Source organism: Sinocyclocheilus anshuiensis, unplaced genomic scaffold (assembly GCF_001515605.1).
Source record: "Sinocyclocheilus anshuiensis isolate Anshui unplaced genomic scaffold, SAMN03320099.WGS_v1.1 scaffold914, whole genome shotgun sequence".
NCBI lineage: Eukaryota > Metazoa > Chordata > Actinopteri > Cypriniformes > Cyprinidae > Sinocyclocheilus > Sinocyclocheilus anshuiensis.
The window spans coordinates 2,823,930-2,843,645 of NW_015539870.1; the positions used below are offsets into that span (position 1 = coordinate 2,823,930).

General features: G+C 37.5%; 1 protein-coding gene across 1 annotated transcript; it reads left to right on the top strand.

The window, feature by feature from the left end:
• The first annotated feature begins 3,818 nt into the window (after positions 1-3,818).
• Positions 3,819-19,475, top strand: LOC107685164 (dopamine beta-hydroxylase-like). Its single transcript, XM_016481680.1, has 12 exons — positions 3,819-4,145; positions 7,577-7,723; positions 7,893-8,150; positions 9,143-9,319; positions 10,502-10,604; positions 11,909-12,075; positions 13,109-13,252; positions 15,332-15,370; positions 15,654-15,713; positions 16,504-16,631; positions 17,501-17,660; positions 19,341-19,475. The coding sequence occupies exons 1-12, from the start codon at positions 3,819-3,821 to the stop codon at positions 19,473-19,475; spliced, it is 1,845 nt and encodes a 614-aa protein (XP_016337166.1).
• Positions 19,476-19,716: the final 241 nt, after the last annotated feature.

Genomic DNA, 19,716 nt, shown 5'->3' on the forward strand with positions numbered 1-19,716 from the left:
AGTAGCATACATCTCACAGAGAAGTTTTCACTTCAACACTAAGACTGTCCTCACTTAGTTCTTAAAAAAAAAAGACAGCTTTACAAATTAAAAGTACTTTTTATTGCATTAATTATTCAACTCTTACATATTTAAGCTCGATTATAGTGCAAGGCTGTGCATTATACATGACCAGAAGGAAAATTACAGGACCAGAGCTGTTCCCTGCCCTTCACCCCTCCTTACACCCTGAGTCTGATACGTCTCTCTCTCTCTCTCTCTCTCTCTCTCTCTCGCTCTCTCTCTCTCTGTGCGTTTAGTGTGTTTGAGGTAATACTGACTGACTGACTCACTGTTCTAAGCTGGATAATGTCAGTTTGAGCCTCAGGCCTTCTGACTCCTCAATGGTGTGTGTCAGCAAGTGTTCAGCCACCCTTTGTTACATTCATGTGTGTGCGACATGCAAAATATACACTAAAACTGATGGGTCATGACCTAAAATGGGCTGAAGGTCTGTTCTGATCGTAACAGCAGGGAAAAGGTAAACAACAAAGCAGAATGTGAATAGTACAGTGCAACTAACCATATAAGCATGCATAGGTAGCTTTTAAAGGTTAATAACTTGGATTATTAACTTTTTAAATAGATGAAAAATGCTTCCCGTATCTTTTGTTGTAGTCATAAGTGGCGGTGCAATGAAACTCTACAGCATTTTGAAGCAAATTCATCTGTTGCTCAGTAGATGCCAGTCAAATTAGGCTCAAATCAACATGTCCAGGTTATAATAAATAAATAAAAACCAAATAAAAGACTTATGCACATTACATACACATTCACTTGCAACATGGATAAATATGGGTTTTGTGCAATGAATTATTGAGTGTTGAGAGCATGAAACCATCGAATAAATATTTTTATATTCAATAATATATTTATATTTAGGGTTGCAAAGGGGTGGAAAATGTCCAGAAATTTTCCAAAAGCTTCCGAAAATTCATACATTTTCCAAGTTTTGGAAATTTTCTGGGCATTTTCTACCCTTTGGATCCCTAATTATATTTATGATGTTTTGGCATGTGCAGTTCAACATAGTTTTAAAATGATTTTAAGGGCTTTGTTTTTTAACGTTTTAGTATTTGATCCTGCTTTATTTTCTCCCTTGTAAAACAAAGCAAAACAAAAACATAAAACAAAATTCTATCTGTAATTTTTAGTATTTGATCCTCCTTATTGTCTACCTTGTAAAACAAAGCCAAACACAAAACAAAACAACATTATATTTTTACTTTTTAGTATTTGATTCTTCTTATTTGTAAAACAAAGCAAAGCTAAAACACAAAACAAAGCAAAAAAAAGCAAAAAAAAGAAAAACATTTTCTATTTCAGGGACAACAAATTTCGATCATTTTCTATTTTCCTTTCATTCTGCACTTTCCCTGTCGTAATTTCTCTCTCATTTGTTTTTCTTTCTTTTGACTTTAGCTAGTAAGCCTAGAAATCACCCATAGCACCCTAGCAACTACATAGCAACTCAACACAGCAAAAACAAAATACTCAGAACACCTTGGTAACCATGAAGCCCCACCCTGGCAACCACTCACAATACTCTGGCAACTTTTGCACGGGCAAATATAACTCACACTTCCTTCAGAAAATCCAGAATCCAGTTCTACCTGTTTTTTCCTTTGGGTCCAGATCAGGCCGGGTTCAGCGTGTCATAGGACTGATGATCTGTTGCTCCAACTCGAGGAACAGTCATGTCTCCGGGGCACCGAACACCCCTCTGGCCCCATAACTTCATTTCATTAGCAGATCAGACAGGCATCTGTTCCTGTCTTACCCCTCCCACATTCACACTGCATCCCGCCACTGCCACAGGGACCTAAATAACCTTTATCCCTCAAACAAGCTCTCCATGTTTCTTGATTGAGATGACACAATTGGCAGCAGCTGCACCGTGTCCCTTTGGCTCCAAGGCATTTGAGCATGTGCGTTAAGAAGGTTACTGTGAGTGTTTCATCTCAATATCTTTTAATTTCTTATAAACCAGTGAAAGGATGAAGGCACAGGTGGTTCCTTCCAGAAGCCCGGCCATTAGAAATAATCTTTCTCCAAACAAACAGCAGAGCACACATCTGTTACACATGCTGCTAAATAATACTGTGCGAATATAAAGCTTGCGAGGTAACCATGCCGCATTTATACAAATATACTTACACTTTTAATGTACGCTGTTAATATAATATATACTGCAGTATATGTAATATAAATTAATAATCAAAATACAACTAGGTACTATTAATACTAATACTATACTAAAATATATATATATAAATTAATTAAATATGCCATAAGCAAACATGTCATACAAATACAAATCTAGTTACTATACCATATAATATATGATGCAAAATATGTTTTCAAAATACTATAAGTACATATTTTTTTGACAAAATACAAAATAGCATATACAGATAATTTTTAAAACTAAACATTAAAATATACTATAAACTATGTTACATGCCAAGGTAAATCAATTTAAAGTCTATACAGCCATTGCATGTCTAATGATCTGACCAAACCTCTCTTCCTCACACTAGAGATCACTGAAAAAGACGGAAGCAGCTAACAGCACATTCATTTAGAGCTTAATTAGCGTTTTTTGTTTCCATTAACCGTGATAACTTGACATTTATGCTCTCTAATGTGCTGCATTTTATTTCCCACTAAAGAAAAAACATCCTTCCCAGGCACCCAACAGACATCTCTGATATGACCTCAATATTGATGAATCATAATTGTTGTTATGCACTATAAAGCCTCATTTTGGCGGTCCCAGAGACACCAATGCTATATTGTAGTAATAATAATTATAACAAAAATGATTAAAATAATTATGAAAAATAAGACAGATGTGTACTTCCACAATGTGCACATCACTTTGAAAATTCATTGTATTTTATCTATTTATTTATTTAAATACTCCCAACAGTAATGTACCATTTTTCATAAAGGATCTTATGATGTTTTAACAAGATTTTATTTCTAATTAGTTTTCGTAAAATCAATAAAATCATAAAGTATTAACCTGATCCATCTATACTTTTTTGGTTACACTTTATTTTAAGGCATTCCCATTATTATACTGTAATTGCACAATATTAATTAAAAACATGTACTTATTATAGGTTTAGGGTCAGGCTAGTTGCTTGTAATTTTTCATTGTATAAATATGCATAATTATACTGTTATTGCTATAGTAAGTACATGTAACAAGAAACAGGCAAATGCAAAACAATTAAATGCAATTTTCACATGCCTAATGCACTCTAACATCACAAACCAACTTACAAGTCAGTTATTTTTCATAATACTTATTCACATCTACATCAACGAAAAAAAGTTAGCATTGCAGAAATCCGCCCTGCTTGCTCACAACAAGCAGATGTTGGAAAAAAGTTTGACCAGAGGGCAAAATAAACAATTGAATTTTCATTAACCCAGCTAATACAATTAAGGCAGGCTAAAGTAGAGGCTGTCACAGGGTCGTGCTCTTAAAAGCCAGAGAGAGTCCACAGCCAACAGAAGTGGACCAACACAAGGACCAGTGGACACCTACCAACTGAGACATCAAACTGAAGCCGGATCCAAGAAGTCAAGACAAGAAAAATAGACAGATATGCTCAAGAACAACAGCAGCGAAAAGGAGTGAACGCTACTATAGTGAAATCAAATCAAACATTTTTACAACTAGAGGCGAGAGGATATCTTCAGGAAAGCCCAAAGACGTCCTATTAAAGAACAACAGAAGGGCCTTCAAGCAGAAGACAACAGAGGCAATGCGCCTTCTGAACAAAGACCTGCGCTTGCAAGACGTCACCCTCATGTACCTCACCGTTTTGGCCACTGTGGTGGTGCTCTTGGTGGCTTCCTACCAGGCTCCTACGGTCCACTCCAGACCCACCCTGGCCTACCACATCCCCTTAGACCCCTCGGGTCAGCTGGAGCTGTCCTGGAACATCAGCTACCCCACCCAGGAGGTCTATCTAGAGCTGAAAGTCAAAGAGCTCCACCATGGCATTTTGCTGGGCATGTCCGATCGGGGAGAGCCCACAAATGCCGACCTGGTCCTTCTGTGGGACGACGGTCACAAATCCTATTTTGGGGTAAGAATAGTTTATACGATTTGATTTCTATGATGGTTTTTGCTTTATGGTGTTGCAAATCTGCTCCAGGGACGGTGTAGGATTATGTGCTTTTGCAAAATGCATACTTGAGATGAGCAGGAAACTGATGCAACATAATGTAGAATCTTGTCAATATGAGGGTTTTTGTTTTGGTAAAGAGATAATTCATTCAAAAATTATAATTTTGTTATCATTTACATACCTTTATGTTGTTACAAACCTGTATGACAAGTGGAGCACACACACACATACACCAAAAAATATATTTTAAAGAATGATTCAACTGCTTTTGTCCATATGTCCATACAATGAAAGTTAATGGGGTCCAGTAGTGTTAATTTGGATCCCATTGACTTACAGTACACTTTACAGACAAAATAACTAAATAAATACATTAGTAGTAGTAGCATATAAATAGTAGTAGCATATAAAATAATATATAATAATATATAAGACATTTTTATGGCAAGACATGCAGGTGAATATGGGAAAAATGTTAACTCATAGATATCACCATATTTGCCCCAGTTAACTAATTACAGTACATTAAGACAGTGGTTTTTATTACAACTTTTCTGTTATGTTTAAATATACAAATGAGGTATTACATCATTAAAGATGCACTAATTGGAATAAATTTCCAGAACAAAAATCTAAACATTGGATAAAGCCAGGTTCAAAATTCTTGTCTCTTTTTATCACTCCATGAATCAGAAAATACTGTCAACAGCTAGAAAATTTGCAACAAACAAACAAACCCCTCAGTAAAAACCTTCAGAACATAGAAAGGAATAAAACTGTAAAGTTTGATGCTTGTAAGTGCTACTGAAGTGGAGATTTTTGAGTCAGTGCAGGAGAAAAAAAAACAAATTTTGAGAGCAGTGTGTAAAGATGTGTACTGTATATGAAATCTACAGATGCAAATACATAAAGAATAATAAAATAAACACTTAAATGTGTACTTTGGTCTTTCTACTATTCTGAAAGACAACACATTATGGTCAAAAAAAGCCCAAAATCTCAAAACTGCCTGAAAGAACAATGGTTGCCTTGCCTTAAAAACGTATTTTGTGTTTGAACCATAGACTGTATAAAAACATGGACGTAGTGTCCGTGACGTCACCCGTAGTTTTCTGAAGAGCGTTTTTGAAGCTCAAAGTGGGCGGAGCAGGCTGTCGCCATCTTGGCAGCGTGTCACTCCTGGATAATCGAAAATGGGCAAAAAGGCGGGAGCTGGTTGCTGAAGCCACGCCCACCTAGCTCGACGGCAGTGTCAGCAGCGGCAATCCACCTGTCACTCAAGTGGCCACGCCCTTAATTATGCAGAACTTTAAGGCTTAATATAATTTAAACGGATGAGTTATAAAAAAAATTCACCCCCCTCACAGTTGTCAGGAAGGGCAAAATTAGCCATATAGACCAAAATCATTTTTTGAACCAGGCTGTAAACTTTTTTTTTGAAAGTAAAGACATTTTTTCTGCTGTAAAGTTGGGCATTTTAACATGAGGAGTCTATGGGATTGAATCCCTTTTGCAGCCAGCCTCTAGCGGCCAGTTGACGAATTAAAGTTTAAGTCACTTCCGTGTTGGCTTCACAAGAGAGAGTGGGAGGTTGCCGCTTGGTTTGAACAGAAGAAACATTAGTTATACAAGTTTGGAATGACATGAAGTTGAGCAAAAAATAACAGCATTTTCATTTTTGGGTGAACTATTTAAAAGGCTGCACTCAACTTGTGATTTTTTTGTTGTTGAATTATGAACGACTGATGACGATTTTCTAACCCCAGTGTCAGAGCAAGCTCTCTCTGTTACTCTTGAGCCTGAAGAGTCTTGCTTTCTGGATCTTGTTATGATTGCCCGGCTACAGTAGACACCCACACGCTGGTAGAGCTCCTGTTCAGTCGTATAGTGCAATACTCCTTCCTAACATACAACATTTATTCAATGTTCAATGGTCTGTTTTGAATAAATGTTGTATAGCTAGGAATAACATCGAGCTGAACAGCTCACGTCTGGGTTTTGGCCGCCGCGCCCCAAATAAAGTGGCTGAAAGTAGAAGGTCATGTGTGTGTCAAGGCCCCCTTTCATTCATTATGCATGATTTATTTCATTATTGTGCCTTTGGACTGCACGGTTTGGTCTGTTTTGAATAAATGTTGTATAGCCAGCCGCTCATCCTTCCTCCCACTACGTATGTCAAGGAGAAGAGTTACAGACAGCAAGTAAAAACATTGTAGGGCTGAAAAAAAAACTGGCAGTAAATGCTGAAAAGATCTCAAATTCATCATATCAGAATGATTTCAGAAGGATCTTATATTAAAATACAGTTCTGTCATGACAACTCTCAGAGGGATTGGCATGGTAATGTACATGACAATGTTAATGTATTTGGTCTTGGCAGAATAGATCTGCTACGCTGCTGCTGCTGCTGCTGCAGACCAAGTACCGAGACTTGCTACTGCCAATACATCCACAACATGCTGCTGTGAGCATGTAAGAAATACTGCTGCTGCAAATATAACATACATGAAATAACCCCCATATAGCGTACATGAATACATCGTAGCAGATCTATACAGGTGGAGCTGGGGAAGGTGGAGGGTTTCTGAAGCAAGCTGCAACTGATACAGCAAGCCCTAGTCATATATTTGAATGTTGAGCAGCGAGCTCATTGGCTGCCGATACAGGAGAGAACCAATCAGCTGTGCCATGTGATAATGATGTCATTAGGTCAGATTGAGTTAGACCTATCGGACTGCGCCATCTAGAGTTCCATGCCAGAACTCTGTATTTATAAAATAGTTGCAACTGAAAGTTTATATATGACAATTTTTTCTCAGAATTCTCAGTTTACATCTCGCAATTTTTATTTTTGTGTATATGTGTGTGTGTGTTTCTGCTATGGAATAAATAATAAAAATGGTAATTGCAACTTCTTATCTTACAATTCTCACTTTTTTCTTGTAATTGTTTCTTGTAGTTTATGTTTTTCTTCTCATAATTCTGAGTTTATATCTCACAGTTCTGATATTATATCTCGCAATTCTTACTTTTGTCTCATAATTCTGAGAAAAAAGTCAGAATTGCGAGATGTGAACTCAGAATTCTGACCATTTTCTTGCAAATTTCAAGTTTATACCTTGCAATTCTAAGTTTACATCTTGTAATTCTTTTTTTTCCACCACAGAATTTTATCTCACAGTTCTAACTTTTTCTCACAATTCTGACTTTTTTTGTGAGGAAAAAAGTCAGAATTGTGAGTTAAAAAGCTGCAATTACCTTATTTATACCATGGCAGAAATGGTCCTCCATACATGAGACTTCTAAAACTTACCGACCTCTAACATTTGAATGGTTGAGATATAAAGAAACAAAGGTGGTGTTTTCATGAGTGCATTTCATATTCTTAGGATGCTTGGAGTGATAATGAAGGCAGAGTGGTGCTGGACGCTCAGCAGGACTATCAGCTGCTGGAGACTCATCAGTCCACTGAAGGCTTCTTCCTGCTCTTCAAAAGACCATTCAGCACCTGCGACCCACACGACTACATCATAGAGGCACGTTACTTGACTTTCTTTTTTCCGTGAAATACAAAACAAGATGTTTTGACGAATGTTCAGGCTGCTCTTTTCCATAGAATAAACGTCTTTAGTCATATGGGTCTGGAAAAGCATAAAGGTGAATGTATATGATGACAAAAATGCTAACAGAATTCGTTATTTCCAGGAAGGCACTGTCCACATCATCTACGCCATGCTGGAGCGTCCCATCCTATCTTTGCATGAACTCAACATATCCCGTCTCCAGCCTGGTGTCCAGCGAGTGCTGCTCCTGCGTCCAGACACTCCGTCCCCTGCTCTCCCGAGAGATATCCGCACTCTGGAGGTCCTGGCCCCTGATGTCATCATCCCCACACAGGAAACCACTTACTGGTGCCACATCTATCAGCTCCCGCCTAATATGCCTAAGAACCACATTGTCATGGTAACCTGAAAGTCTTGGAGCCACTTGCACATTGCATTTAACCTTTCTATGTGAACTTTCAGAGACATGATACCTATATAATAGGTGCATATGAGATACTTTGACCAATTATAACGCTCTTAAAATAAAACACTTTTGGGGTGATGTAAACTGGATCTGAATATAATTAATGGAGTTTCTATTGCAGTCATCAGTATTACTATTGATCACATTGGACTTTGAGTTTGGGATTTAAACAAACCTCTATGGGGCCATTCACAACTCGTTCTCATTTAAAAACTCAATATGTGATGCTGAAAAATGGAAAAGAATGCAGGCGCTACGCCCGAATATGCCTACTATAGTATGCGGAAAAACAGTACGGTGACAGAGTATTATGTCCGAATTCATAGTGTTCGAAAAACAGTAGGCGAAAAGTACCTGGATGATCTACTACTTCCACTGAGATTCTGTAGGGCACATTTAATAGAAACTTTACTATCCCATCAGGCACTCTTAAAAATAAAGCTTCTTTATTGCCATTTTCTTCTATGAAGAACCTTTAACATCCATAGAATCTTGGGTTCGTGGACAAAGGGTTCTTTAGATTATTAAAATGTTCTTCACATTAAGAAAAAATTGTTCTTTTAAGAACCATTTAATGCATTTTTGTTCTACTACACTGCTTTTTCATTTTTTCTATGTAAACACTTCAGACAAATATTTGATAATTGCACAGGGTCTCTTTTTCTGTGAATCATGCACAAACATCTTGTTTTTGAACTCAGAAATTTCAACAAAATATTTTTTAAATCCGTTTGAGGATCCTGCATTCTTTTATGCTGCTCACTGCACCTCTTCATTTTTTCGACAAACTAGTTTTGGTTTTTTGCACACTTTGAATGAAAAATTACAGTAGTTTTGAACTTATTTCTCCCTCCTCAATCAATTCACATCTCTTAATCTTGGTTATTAATGGTGAAAACAAATTATTATTATTTTTTTTTTTGCAGTACGAGTCTGTGATCACTCCTGGTAATGAAGCCATTGTTCATCACATTGAAGTGTTCGAATGCTCTCCTCAGATGGACACCGTGCCTCAATACAGCGGCTCTTGTGATTCAAAGATGAAGCCCCGCAAACTCAATTACTGCCGACACGTTCTGGCTGCCTGGGCCATGGCAGCGGAGGTACGCAAGCTGCTGCATTCTGTTATAAGTAGCTTACTATGCCATTCAAAACCTGTATGGCTTGCTTACTTCTAAAGAGCACAAAATGAGATATTTTGAAGAATGTTCATGCTGCTCTTTTCCTTTAAAAATATACAGTAAGCAAGGTGTGTCAAGCTCCAAAACACAGACAAAGGTTCTGTAAAATTACCATAAAAGTGGTCTCAATGACACATTTGCTATATATCAACGCTTCTGAAGCCATATAATTGCTTTATGTGTGGAAATGAGCAAAATCTTCCCCTTTAGTTTAATAGTACTTTTATGGCAATCCTTTCTGACTGTATGCTTTCGATGTTTCGCAATGTTTCATCATGAATCACATTCATCGAGGTCACTTTCTACATCAGTTTCTCCCTCTTTAGCGCTAAGTTTGCGAACTAAAAACAGAACATATGATTATTAGCATCGTTAGGAGTCCATTTTAAGAGGCAAACATAAAGATGGGCTTTATCTGTGCCAATTCGCCCACTCTAGGTAGGTGCCAGTCATGGTTTGAGCAGAGCTGTGAGCCAATCTGAAAGCAGAGTCGTCCTGATAAATCAGTTATGGAGCCAAGGACCGAAGCTGAGCTCGGAGAGAGAGAGATAGAGAGAGAAAGAGAGATGGGCCTCCAATGAGATTACATGGGAGTAAAACAAACACAAATCATTTGTTCTGCTAGCTGCCAATGTCAAGCTGGAGAGATGAGATTATGTAGCAAAATGTAGATGTTTTTCTTCAGTAGATTGCAGTTTGTCTTTTATTTTTTTCATCATTTCATTTTTAAATGTTTTTTAATGCCTTGTGAGAGAAGGAGGGGGAGTGGGTGAGAGCCAGGAGAGAGAGAAACGGGAATGGGGCGAGAAACTGGAGGTGGAAGTAGGACGGTTACGTAAAGAGTTCTTTCTCACATGAGTTTTAAAAGTAGACTGATAAGGGTTTAGATTTCCTCTTTGCTATCCTTTATAAGTCTAAACCGCTGGTCGTGAACTGGCATGGATCTACAGGACTTTTCTGGCTCTGAGTCAGAGTTGGCATAAGCTTCTTGTGCATTGGCTCAAATATCTTTTAGCCTGCAAAGCATAAATCAGAAGCTACGCTGCCCCACAATCAATCTTATTAAATTCACATAAAGTTCTGAATGTGTGTCTGTACGTGCAGCCATTCTACTACCCTGCTGATGCTGGTTTGCCTCTGGGAGGAGAAGGTTCTTCTAGATTCCTTCGGCTTGAAGTTCATTACCACAACCCTCTCCTTATATCAGGTATGCAGCACACAAACTGTGTCAAAGATGCACTTCAGCCCAGTTGGCTAAGACTATGTTCAGAATGCTGCATCATCACAGTATATACACTACTTAGCAATTCTTTAACAAATAGCCTTTTGTCAGCCTAAATAAAAGAAGGAGATGGTAGAAATTGTGGCAGATGTTACCTCCAGTGAAGCACATTGCATTGTGGGATACAGTATTTGGCACAGTGGGTGTGTTTTTTTTTTTGGAGAGTGCGAATATAGTAGGATCCAGGGTTTCTAAGTACACTGTAGGTATTTTTTCCAACTTTGGCACTTCTACCGTTGTCTCCCAGTAGTTGATTTTTATTTATACTAACACATTTCATTTTTTTTTAATGATGGACACATTAAAACTGCCATTTTCATGCCTTCATTATTTTTCTTCTGCTACTTTTCAAATGCTTCTTGTATGTTTTGTTTTACCTTTTTCTCAGAGCCTTTAAATCATAAAATATTAAAATCATAAAAATATGAATTAGTACATAAAAACATAAAATAGTTTACATAGGTTAAAACTATGATAATCTAAACAAAATTTTGTGTCATTTCGTAATCCTTTCATTCATATGTTGTACTTGTTTAGCAAGGAGAAAAAAAATGTAAATCACCTGTAATTTTATCAAATTATGTGAGAAAATATTATGCAATTGTATAAAAAAATGCTACTTGTAAAAATAGGCTTAGCATTACAGAAGGTCAATTTATCCCAAAAATGTAAAAAAATGTGAGCATGAATCTGCGTTTTTTTCTTTCTTTCTTTTTTACAAATAAAATCATGATTCATCAATAACTTTTGAACAGAAAAATAAAAAATAAAATAAAGACAAACTCTGGGTATAGCATTGAATGAACTTTTTTGAATGAACTGCGTTTTATGCAAATGACTAACCTCAGGTACATGGTTGCTCATTTATTACACTACAGATTCATTACCATTAGAATGATGTGCATACACATCTTGTGAATTAAGCTAAACATTTTATGTGAGAATTTCTCCTGTTCATATAAATATGAATAATCTATGTAATTATCAGTGAATAAGACCAAATGTTTTTTTTTTTTTAAGTGCCTGTAGTTGATGAAACACTCAATGTGCACAAATTGTATGCATGCATCAACAGTAAGAACAGCATGCTAGATATGCAAAGACTAATATATAACTAATGTTTTTGCCAATCTCAATCTAAACTACTCATCAGACTGATTTCTCCAGTCTACTTCCTTTCATTCCTGAATGCACAGCTCCTCTTGACTCATTCTGTGTGTTTGTCACAGGACGGAGGGACTCCTCGGGCATTCGTTTATGGTACACTCCATCTCTGAGGAGGTTTGACGCAGGCATCATGGAGCTGGGGCTAGTCTACACTCCTGTCATGGCCATTCCTCCCCGCCAGCGCTCTTTCCAGCTGACTGGCTACTGCACCGCCAAATGCACACAGACGGTCCGCGCGTCTCACAAACACTCCTAAACACTGCACTCAAGCCAGCCGAATACATTTATGCACGCAGGCTTTGAGTTCATTTAAAACACATTGAGTGGCTTCCTGAAAACAGATTAAGGCCGATATTCACCAAATTATGCAATCACAAGAGACTCCCCATTAAAAAAAAGAAAATCACTCTAGGGTGTACTAAAAGTCTTATAAACCAGCCCACAGTGGAAAAAGCTCATCAACTAGAGAAATAATGTTTAAAAACATAGTTATATAAGAAGGAATACTGTATAACTTTAAGTAACTGATCAAATCATATGGCTTATTAAGTAGGGTTGGGCCGATAGACAATGCCATCACCGATGGCTGATAGACATCACCCCCCCCAATACCCCAATACCATGTTCGGAAAGAAAATGAGGTGCATACGGAACCCCTAAAGAGAATAAATACGGGCATCAGGGAGCGGCTATTATGCCTGGCATTGAAACTGCTTTTGAATGCACGATCGCTTTTTAGTTTCACTTTCACTTTCGAGATTTGCAATCGCACGTACTATGGAGCGGCAGTACATTACATACTGCCGCTCAATGATTTGCAGATCCTCAGCACCACTGACAAACATCTAATCTTGTTAAATGTGTGGTAAACACATTTAACAAGATTAGATGTTTGTCAGTGGTGCTGAGGATCTGCAAATCATTCGCCATGGTCATTGTCTCTCCTTACTCTGTTTATGCGGTAAGTGAAATTGTATGTACTGTAATACAACAGGCAACCTTTAGCAATCGTTTTCTGAATACAGATTCACGCTTCGGGCACACACCCCCCCGCCCCCGCCCCCCCCCCTTTATTGTAGACATCGTCCGATGCCAATTTTGTAGACATCGCCCAACCCTATTGTTAAGGCAAATTATGTAAAAAGCGACCACTCAGAACATGCCGGCAACACTCCAGCATTAAAATTACTCACATTTTCTTCATACAATGTAAAAATATAGTTCAAATATTAATTATTGAATTGGTGTTTTCTATCCTGCAGGCTCTTCCTGTAGGCGGTATACACATCTTTGCGTCCCAGCTGCACACTCATCTGGCTGGACTCGGGGTAAGGACCGTCCTGGTACGAGGAGGCAGAGAGGTGGACGTGGTACAGGAGGACAAACATTTCAGCACTCACTACCAGGTATTAAACCAAGTTTAAGTTTGAGTTTTCAACATGACATTTAAAATGTGCCTTTTCACTTTAAATTTCACCTAATACATGTTCCTGGTCTTATTGTGCATGATTCATTCGTGCACGTTATTCCAAATGAAAAACGTTTGTTGTAATATTTCATCATAAAGTAATAACTTCACATATGAAACAACTTTTCTTTTCTACTGACATCATCAAGCCCTCTGATTTTTTCAACCAATACCCTCCGAACCACTTACACAGAAACCACACCCACTTGGAATGAACACCCAATCAATTCCCAATCTATAAAATCAACTACTGTCCTAATTTTTTCATATTGAATTTCTTGCTTCATTTAGTGAATTTACTGTAGTTATTAGTCACATAACAGATGTTAATTGATTGTTTCACTTTGACTTTAAAATGTACATATATACGCTATCATTCAATAGTGTGAAACAGTTTAAATGTTTTTGAAAGACATCTCTTATGCTCACCAAGGATGCTTTCATTAGATCAAAAAATACAGTAAAATCAGTAATTTTGTGAAATATTATTACAATTTAAAATAACTGTTTTCTATTTAAAATATAATTTATTTCTGTGATGTAAAGCTAAATTTTCAGCATCATTCATCTCTTATGCTCACCAAGGATGCTTTCATTAGATCAAAAAAATACAGTAAAATCAGTAATTTTGTGAATTATTACAATTTAAAATAACTGTTTTCTATTTAAAATATAATTTATTTCTGTGATGTAAAGCTAAATTTTCAGCATCATTACTCCAGTTTTCAGTGTCACATGATCCTTCAGAAATCATTCTGATAGGCTAACTTGTGTACAGTATATTTATGATGCTGTAACTGTTCACCATTTATTTTACCCTGCTGAAAAAACTAAGCTGGTTGGCTGGTTTTAGCTAGTCTTCCAGCCTGGTCATAACTGGTTTGCAGGATGGTTTAGAGGGGTTTTGACCACTTTTTCAGCTGGTTGGGCTGGGAAACCAGTTAAAACCAGCTACTTCCAGCTTAAACCAGCTAAGACCAGCCAACCAACTTAGACTGGTTTTATTTATTTATTAATTTTTCAGCAGGATAAACTCTTTTGCAGTTGGCTTAAATACTTTTAAAAAGTAAACATGTTCCTTTCAGTCTCTCAGTCGATATGAATGCAGTGTATAACAGTTTCAGTTGCACTGCTCATGGCTTGAGACATGTCAACTACCCACGATTCCCTGCGGTATACCTGAGCACTTGATGCTTTTGTCACTCCCACACCATTTTTCATGCTCACACACACACAATAAAACTCCCTAAATGAAATTCATGTAAACATGAAGTGGTTTATTTTTGTGCTGCCTTTTGAATATTACCATGTTATTCTTGTGTTTTATGTACCATGGCTTTAAAATACCAGGACTATCATGTAAATTACCATCTGCTGCACCGACTGTACTATAGTAGGCTACCTCAGTAGCACAAAAACATTGACCTGACACAATCCTAGGATGCTGTGAATGGATATATCTGGTTTTGGTTCAAATACTAAAAAGAAAACTCAAGCAAATACTAACAAATACATGTTAAACATGCTATGGTTTATTTTTGGGCTGCCTTTTTGAAATCACAAAGTAACACAATATTACCATGTTTTTTAGATATGTACCATGGCCTTTAAAATACCAGCACTATCATGTAAATCCCCATCTTCTACAATGACTGTACTATAGTACCTCAGTACCACAAAAACATTGACCTGACACAATCTTAGGGTGCTGTAACTGATATATCCCGTTTCGGTTCGAATACATACAGTGGTGTGAAAAAGTGTTGGCCCCCTTCCTGATTTCTTATTTTTTTGCATGTTTGTCACACTTGAATGTTTCAGATCATCAAACAAATTTAAATATTACACAAAGATAATGCAAGTAAATACAAAATGCAGTTCTGAAACATTAAAGTGTGACAAACATGCAAAAAAATAAGAAATCAGGAAGGGGGCCAACACTTTTTCACACCACTGTATATTAAAAAGAAAACTCAATCAAACACTAACATTTGTAACCTTTCCCTTTTTTGTGCAGATTATCCGTGTTTTAAAGAAGATGGTGACTGTTTTGCCAGTAAGTTGCTCTTCACACATGTACAAGCTGAAGCGTTTAGATGAGAGAAAGAGAGACGCTGCAGACGTTACAGGAAACGCCTGGAACCAGCAAGCCACCAACAAAAGCGCAGATCTGCTGCATTTAGACTGTCAATACGAGCAACCACACACACGGCTGAGCCTGCCAATTTAATGCTAACCTGCCAAGAGACATTCATTCTAGCATGTTCTACAAATAGCTGAGTGCTAAACCCCATCTGATCATGTGTGATCGCTGCTTTGTGCGTTTGTCTACTCCACAGGGCGACGCTCTCATCACAAAGTGCATGTATAACACTGAAGACAGGAACAAAGTTACCGTGGTAAGTCTGACTCAGTCCAACACTGTTCAAGACTAAAATGACATCTCGTGAGAATTAAGTACGGTACAGACGAGATGTTTGACTAACAGAAGATTACAGATTGATTAGTTGGAAATCAAACAGGACAAAACTCTCAAACTGCAAGGTTTCTCATCATTCTGCACAGTATAATACAAGTTTACATGAAGAGCTGCTTAAATTACATTAAAGCCACACTAATACACTTACGTTTAAACTTAGGGTGAGTTCCCAGGTTGCTTAACCCAGACAGACATTAAAGATACGCAAATAGGCATCTTGTTATTAAACAAGATTATTAAATAAAACATTTTTTTGTCATATTGAATGATAATTTTTTTTGCATTGTTACTTCACCCAGGTAAACATTTAAAATATATTAAATATGCATCAAATCTGCAGCACTTAATATATGCAAATTTGAATATATTATAATAAAATATTACACAGAACCCTTAAAAAGCAAAAAAAAGATACGTTTTTCCAAATAAATACATAAAATAAAATCCTCAATTAAGAAGCAACATCTCACATTAGAAGTGTTCCCCATCATGAAACATGAATTATTACTTTTACAGTATGAACAAAAGGCTGGTGCTAATACCAGGCAACATTAATTTTAGTTATTTTATGCCAAGAAATTTGAAGCCTGAAATTGAACAATTCTGTACAGGTCTTCTGAAGCTACTGTATATAAGAGCTTTGTGTAAGAGACAGACTTTAGTCACTATTCACTTCAAATCCAGTGGCTTTGTTTCTGTCACTTCTGCAGGGTGGTTTTGGGATCATGGAAGAGATGTGTGTCAATTACGTGCATTATTACCCCCGTACACAGCTGGAGCTGTGCAAGAGCCACGTGGACACAGATTACCTGCAGAAATACTTCAGTCTCATCAACAGGTACATCACGTGTCCATAAGACTGAACTAAAGCACCAAAAACAGCAAACACGACCTTCCTGTATGAGCGTCTAACAAATGCCAGACAGTCATTACCTCACAATGAGAAGAAAACCTTGAAAATAGCAACACTGCTGTCGCAGTACCATACCGTTCTGACCCAGTCAGGCTACAACAACAAAAACCAGCGCATTTCAAACTAATATCTGGCTTCAAGACTAACTGCCTGAGGACGAGAGGAATGCTTTCATTTCCTCTACGAAATCAGATGGAAAAAAAAAAAACAGAAATAGGTTTTCTTCAGCAATGAATAAAACAAAGGCAGGCAGATGACATTTGTATTCTTCCATTTTGCACTGGCAAATTACACACGACCTTCCTGTATGAGCGTCTAACACATGCCAGACAGTCATTACCTCACAATGAGAAGAAAACCTTGAAAATAGCAACACTGCTGTCGCAGTACCATACCGCTCTGACCCAGTCAGGCTACAACAACAAAAACCAGCGCATTTCAAACTAATATCTGGCTTCAAGACTAACTGCCTGAGGACGAGAGGAATGCTTTCATTTCCTCTACGAAATCAGATGGAAAAAAAAAAAACAGAAATAGGTTTTCTTCAGCAATGAATAAAACAAAGGCAGGCAGATGACATTTGTATTCTTCCATTTTGCACTGGCAAATTACATTTTTCCAAACTTAAAAAAAGCAATTTCGCAACGCTGTAGTGGAATCAGATGAATTATGAAAGTGGTTTTGTGGCCGTGGAACCAAATTTCCACCTTATGAGGAGATGTTTTGGAGTGAATATTTAAAAAATAAATAAATAAAAGGCTTATTAAAGTCTAGTTTTATTGTCATCTGTGTAGGTTTCAGGGACGTGAGAGTTGCAGTTGTCCCCAGACTACGGTGGAAGAGCAGTTCTCCTCGCTATCCTGGGACGGCTTCAGTGGGGAGGTGTTGAACTCCCTCTACCTCACCTCTCCCATCTCAATGCACTGCAACCAATCCACAGCTGAGCTCTTTCCTGTAAGCGCAACATTAAACCACTTTTTCACCATCACTGACAAACAACGGACCAGAAGTCATTCATTTCCAGAGAAGTATGGGAGCTGTGTGAAATTACGCGTATGCGAAATTTCTGGATACAATTTGAGGTTCAGTTGCATTTAATTTTTTGTAGCTAGACTCTATGAAACTGCCCAAACAGATGTGACATATTCTAATAAATTTTGAGCGCATGGTGTGAATTACCAATATTTTTGCACTAAAACATCATTCTTTAAAGGGAACACCAGGGGAAAAAAAAAATAACTTTTACATGATGTTTGCATAGAAATGTGTCTTAGCAGTGTAGAGACACAACCACCCTACAATCATAAAAATCCATTCAATACTTTTTTTTTGAAACCACAAAAACCTAAACAGTCCCAGTAATCAAGCCGTTTTGATTTTCTGTGCAATATGATGTCATAATGCTCAGGCCCCGCCCACGACCGCTGACGGACTGGCCCGTATTAGCATATCTCCACCCTCAGCCATTTTCTCCGTCCTCGAGCAGCTGTAGCCACAACAAGCAATGCAGGTGCTTTGTAGTTGGATGTAAAAGTGAATATTAGAGTCTTCATTTTCTCCCAACATCAGAGCCACTGAGGACGCAGTGGATTAGTTTTGTTTTTGATGCTAAGGTGCCACTGAATACACAAAAAATGAAAGAGAGGGGTGGGGTGAGCAGAGCTCATTAGCATTTAAAGAGACATGCACCGAAACGGGTCTCTGTGAACAGAGCTGTTTTTGACAAGGTAAAGAGGGTGTTGTTTTACATGACCATTGAGGAATTTTAACCAAAGTATGTTGCAGACATTTCATGAAGGCCATACCAACTCGTGGAAAATGGGCATCCGATGTCCCCTTCAAACACTACTTCTGTTAACTGAGCGGTAATGAATAATTATGTTTGAAATAACTCTTACAATTAATAGATGTTGAAAAACTACATTTTTCTTACATACTGTATGGTTGGTCATTTGTTTTGTGTGGATATATTCATACATTTATTATTCAGCATGTAAAAAATGCAGAGAGTGGAAAGGTGTTTTTTACAGAAATAGTATTGCATAGTTTTGATTGGAATTCATCACATCCGGTTGGCCAGTTCATATATGGTCTAGCTGCTAAATATTTCAATGCACTCAAAGCTCAAATCAGATCTGATTCTCCATTCGCATATGAATGTAACTTCACACAGAAAACCCTGAATCTCTCTACTTGCTCAAACAGATTAAAACATAAATTGCACAAATGCATAGAGCCTTGTAATTTTACATACATACTATATCTTGCAAATGTGCATTGATTTACATAATATTTACATTATCTTGAACTGATCAATGGAGGATGGTTAATATTTGCTACATATTTGCTAAAAAGCTTTTCTGATGTCTTTTTTTAGATGCGTGCAGACATATCAAGCATAGCGTTAGTTCTGGCAGGTCAAGTCAATCAAGCTTGCTTTCATCATTTTTGTTTTCTCATAAATTAATATGTGAATCGGATTACAAAGTTTAGAGTTAACAGAACTTTTAGAATCTACATTTGGATTGACAAAAATGAGTGCAAGTAAAAATACCTATGAGAACACAGGTTGTGTCAGGTTGAATGGTGTTAAAATGAGGATGTTTATTTGTATTAACGTTAAATGTCTTTTAGGGTGAATGGGAGAAGCAGGAGATACCGGTGGTGATGGCGGAGCTCCAGAGAGCCCCGTACCCGTGTGAATTAAGCCGTCGAGCGTCCTCTCAGAATGACAACCCTACAGAGGTCAGGTCCGACGGCAGCGTCTGATGCCCACACATGCATCTGACTCCTGCTGAGCTCAACCTTTACTGTTCTCAACAACACGTCCGTGCAGCAGCCTGGAGGATGTGTGCTTCAAAGATGTGTGCATTCACATTAAATAAATTACCCAAGTACTGTTTTGTGTTTAGGTTAAGATGTTACATTACGTTTATGTGGGAAGTTGCAGTTTATAAGGTCAGCAGTGGACATACAAACAGCATTCATATGGTGCATTACACTTGAAAAG

Excerpts from the sequence above, each read along its gene's own strand:
- LOC107685164 (XM_016481680.1), top strand. The coding sequence starts at position 3,819 with ATGCGCCTTCTGAACAAAGACCTGCGCTTGCAAGACGTCACCCTCATG. Across the intron at positions 8,151-9,142 it reads CTAAGAACCACATTGTCATG|TACGAGTCTGTGATCACTCC; the intron begins GTAACCTGAAAG and ends TTTTTTTTGCAG. Across the intron at positions 13,253-15,331 it reads ATTTCAGCACTCACTACCAG|ATTATCCGTGTTTTAAAGAA; the intron begins GTATTAAACCAA and ends TTTTTTGTGCAG.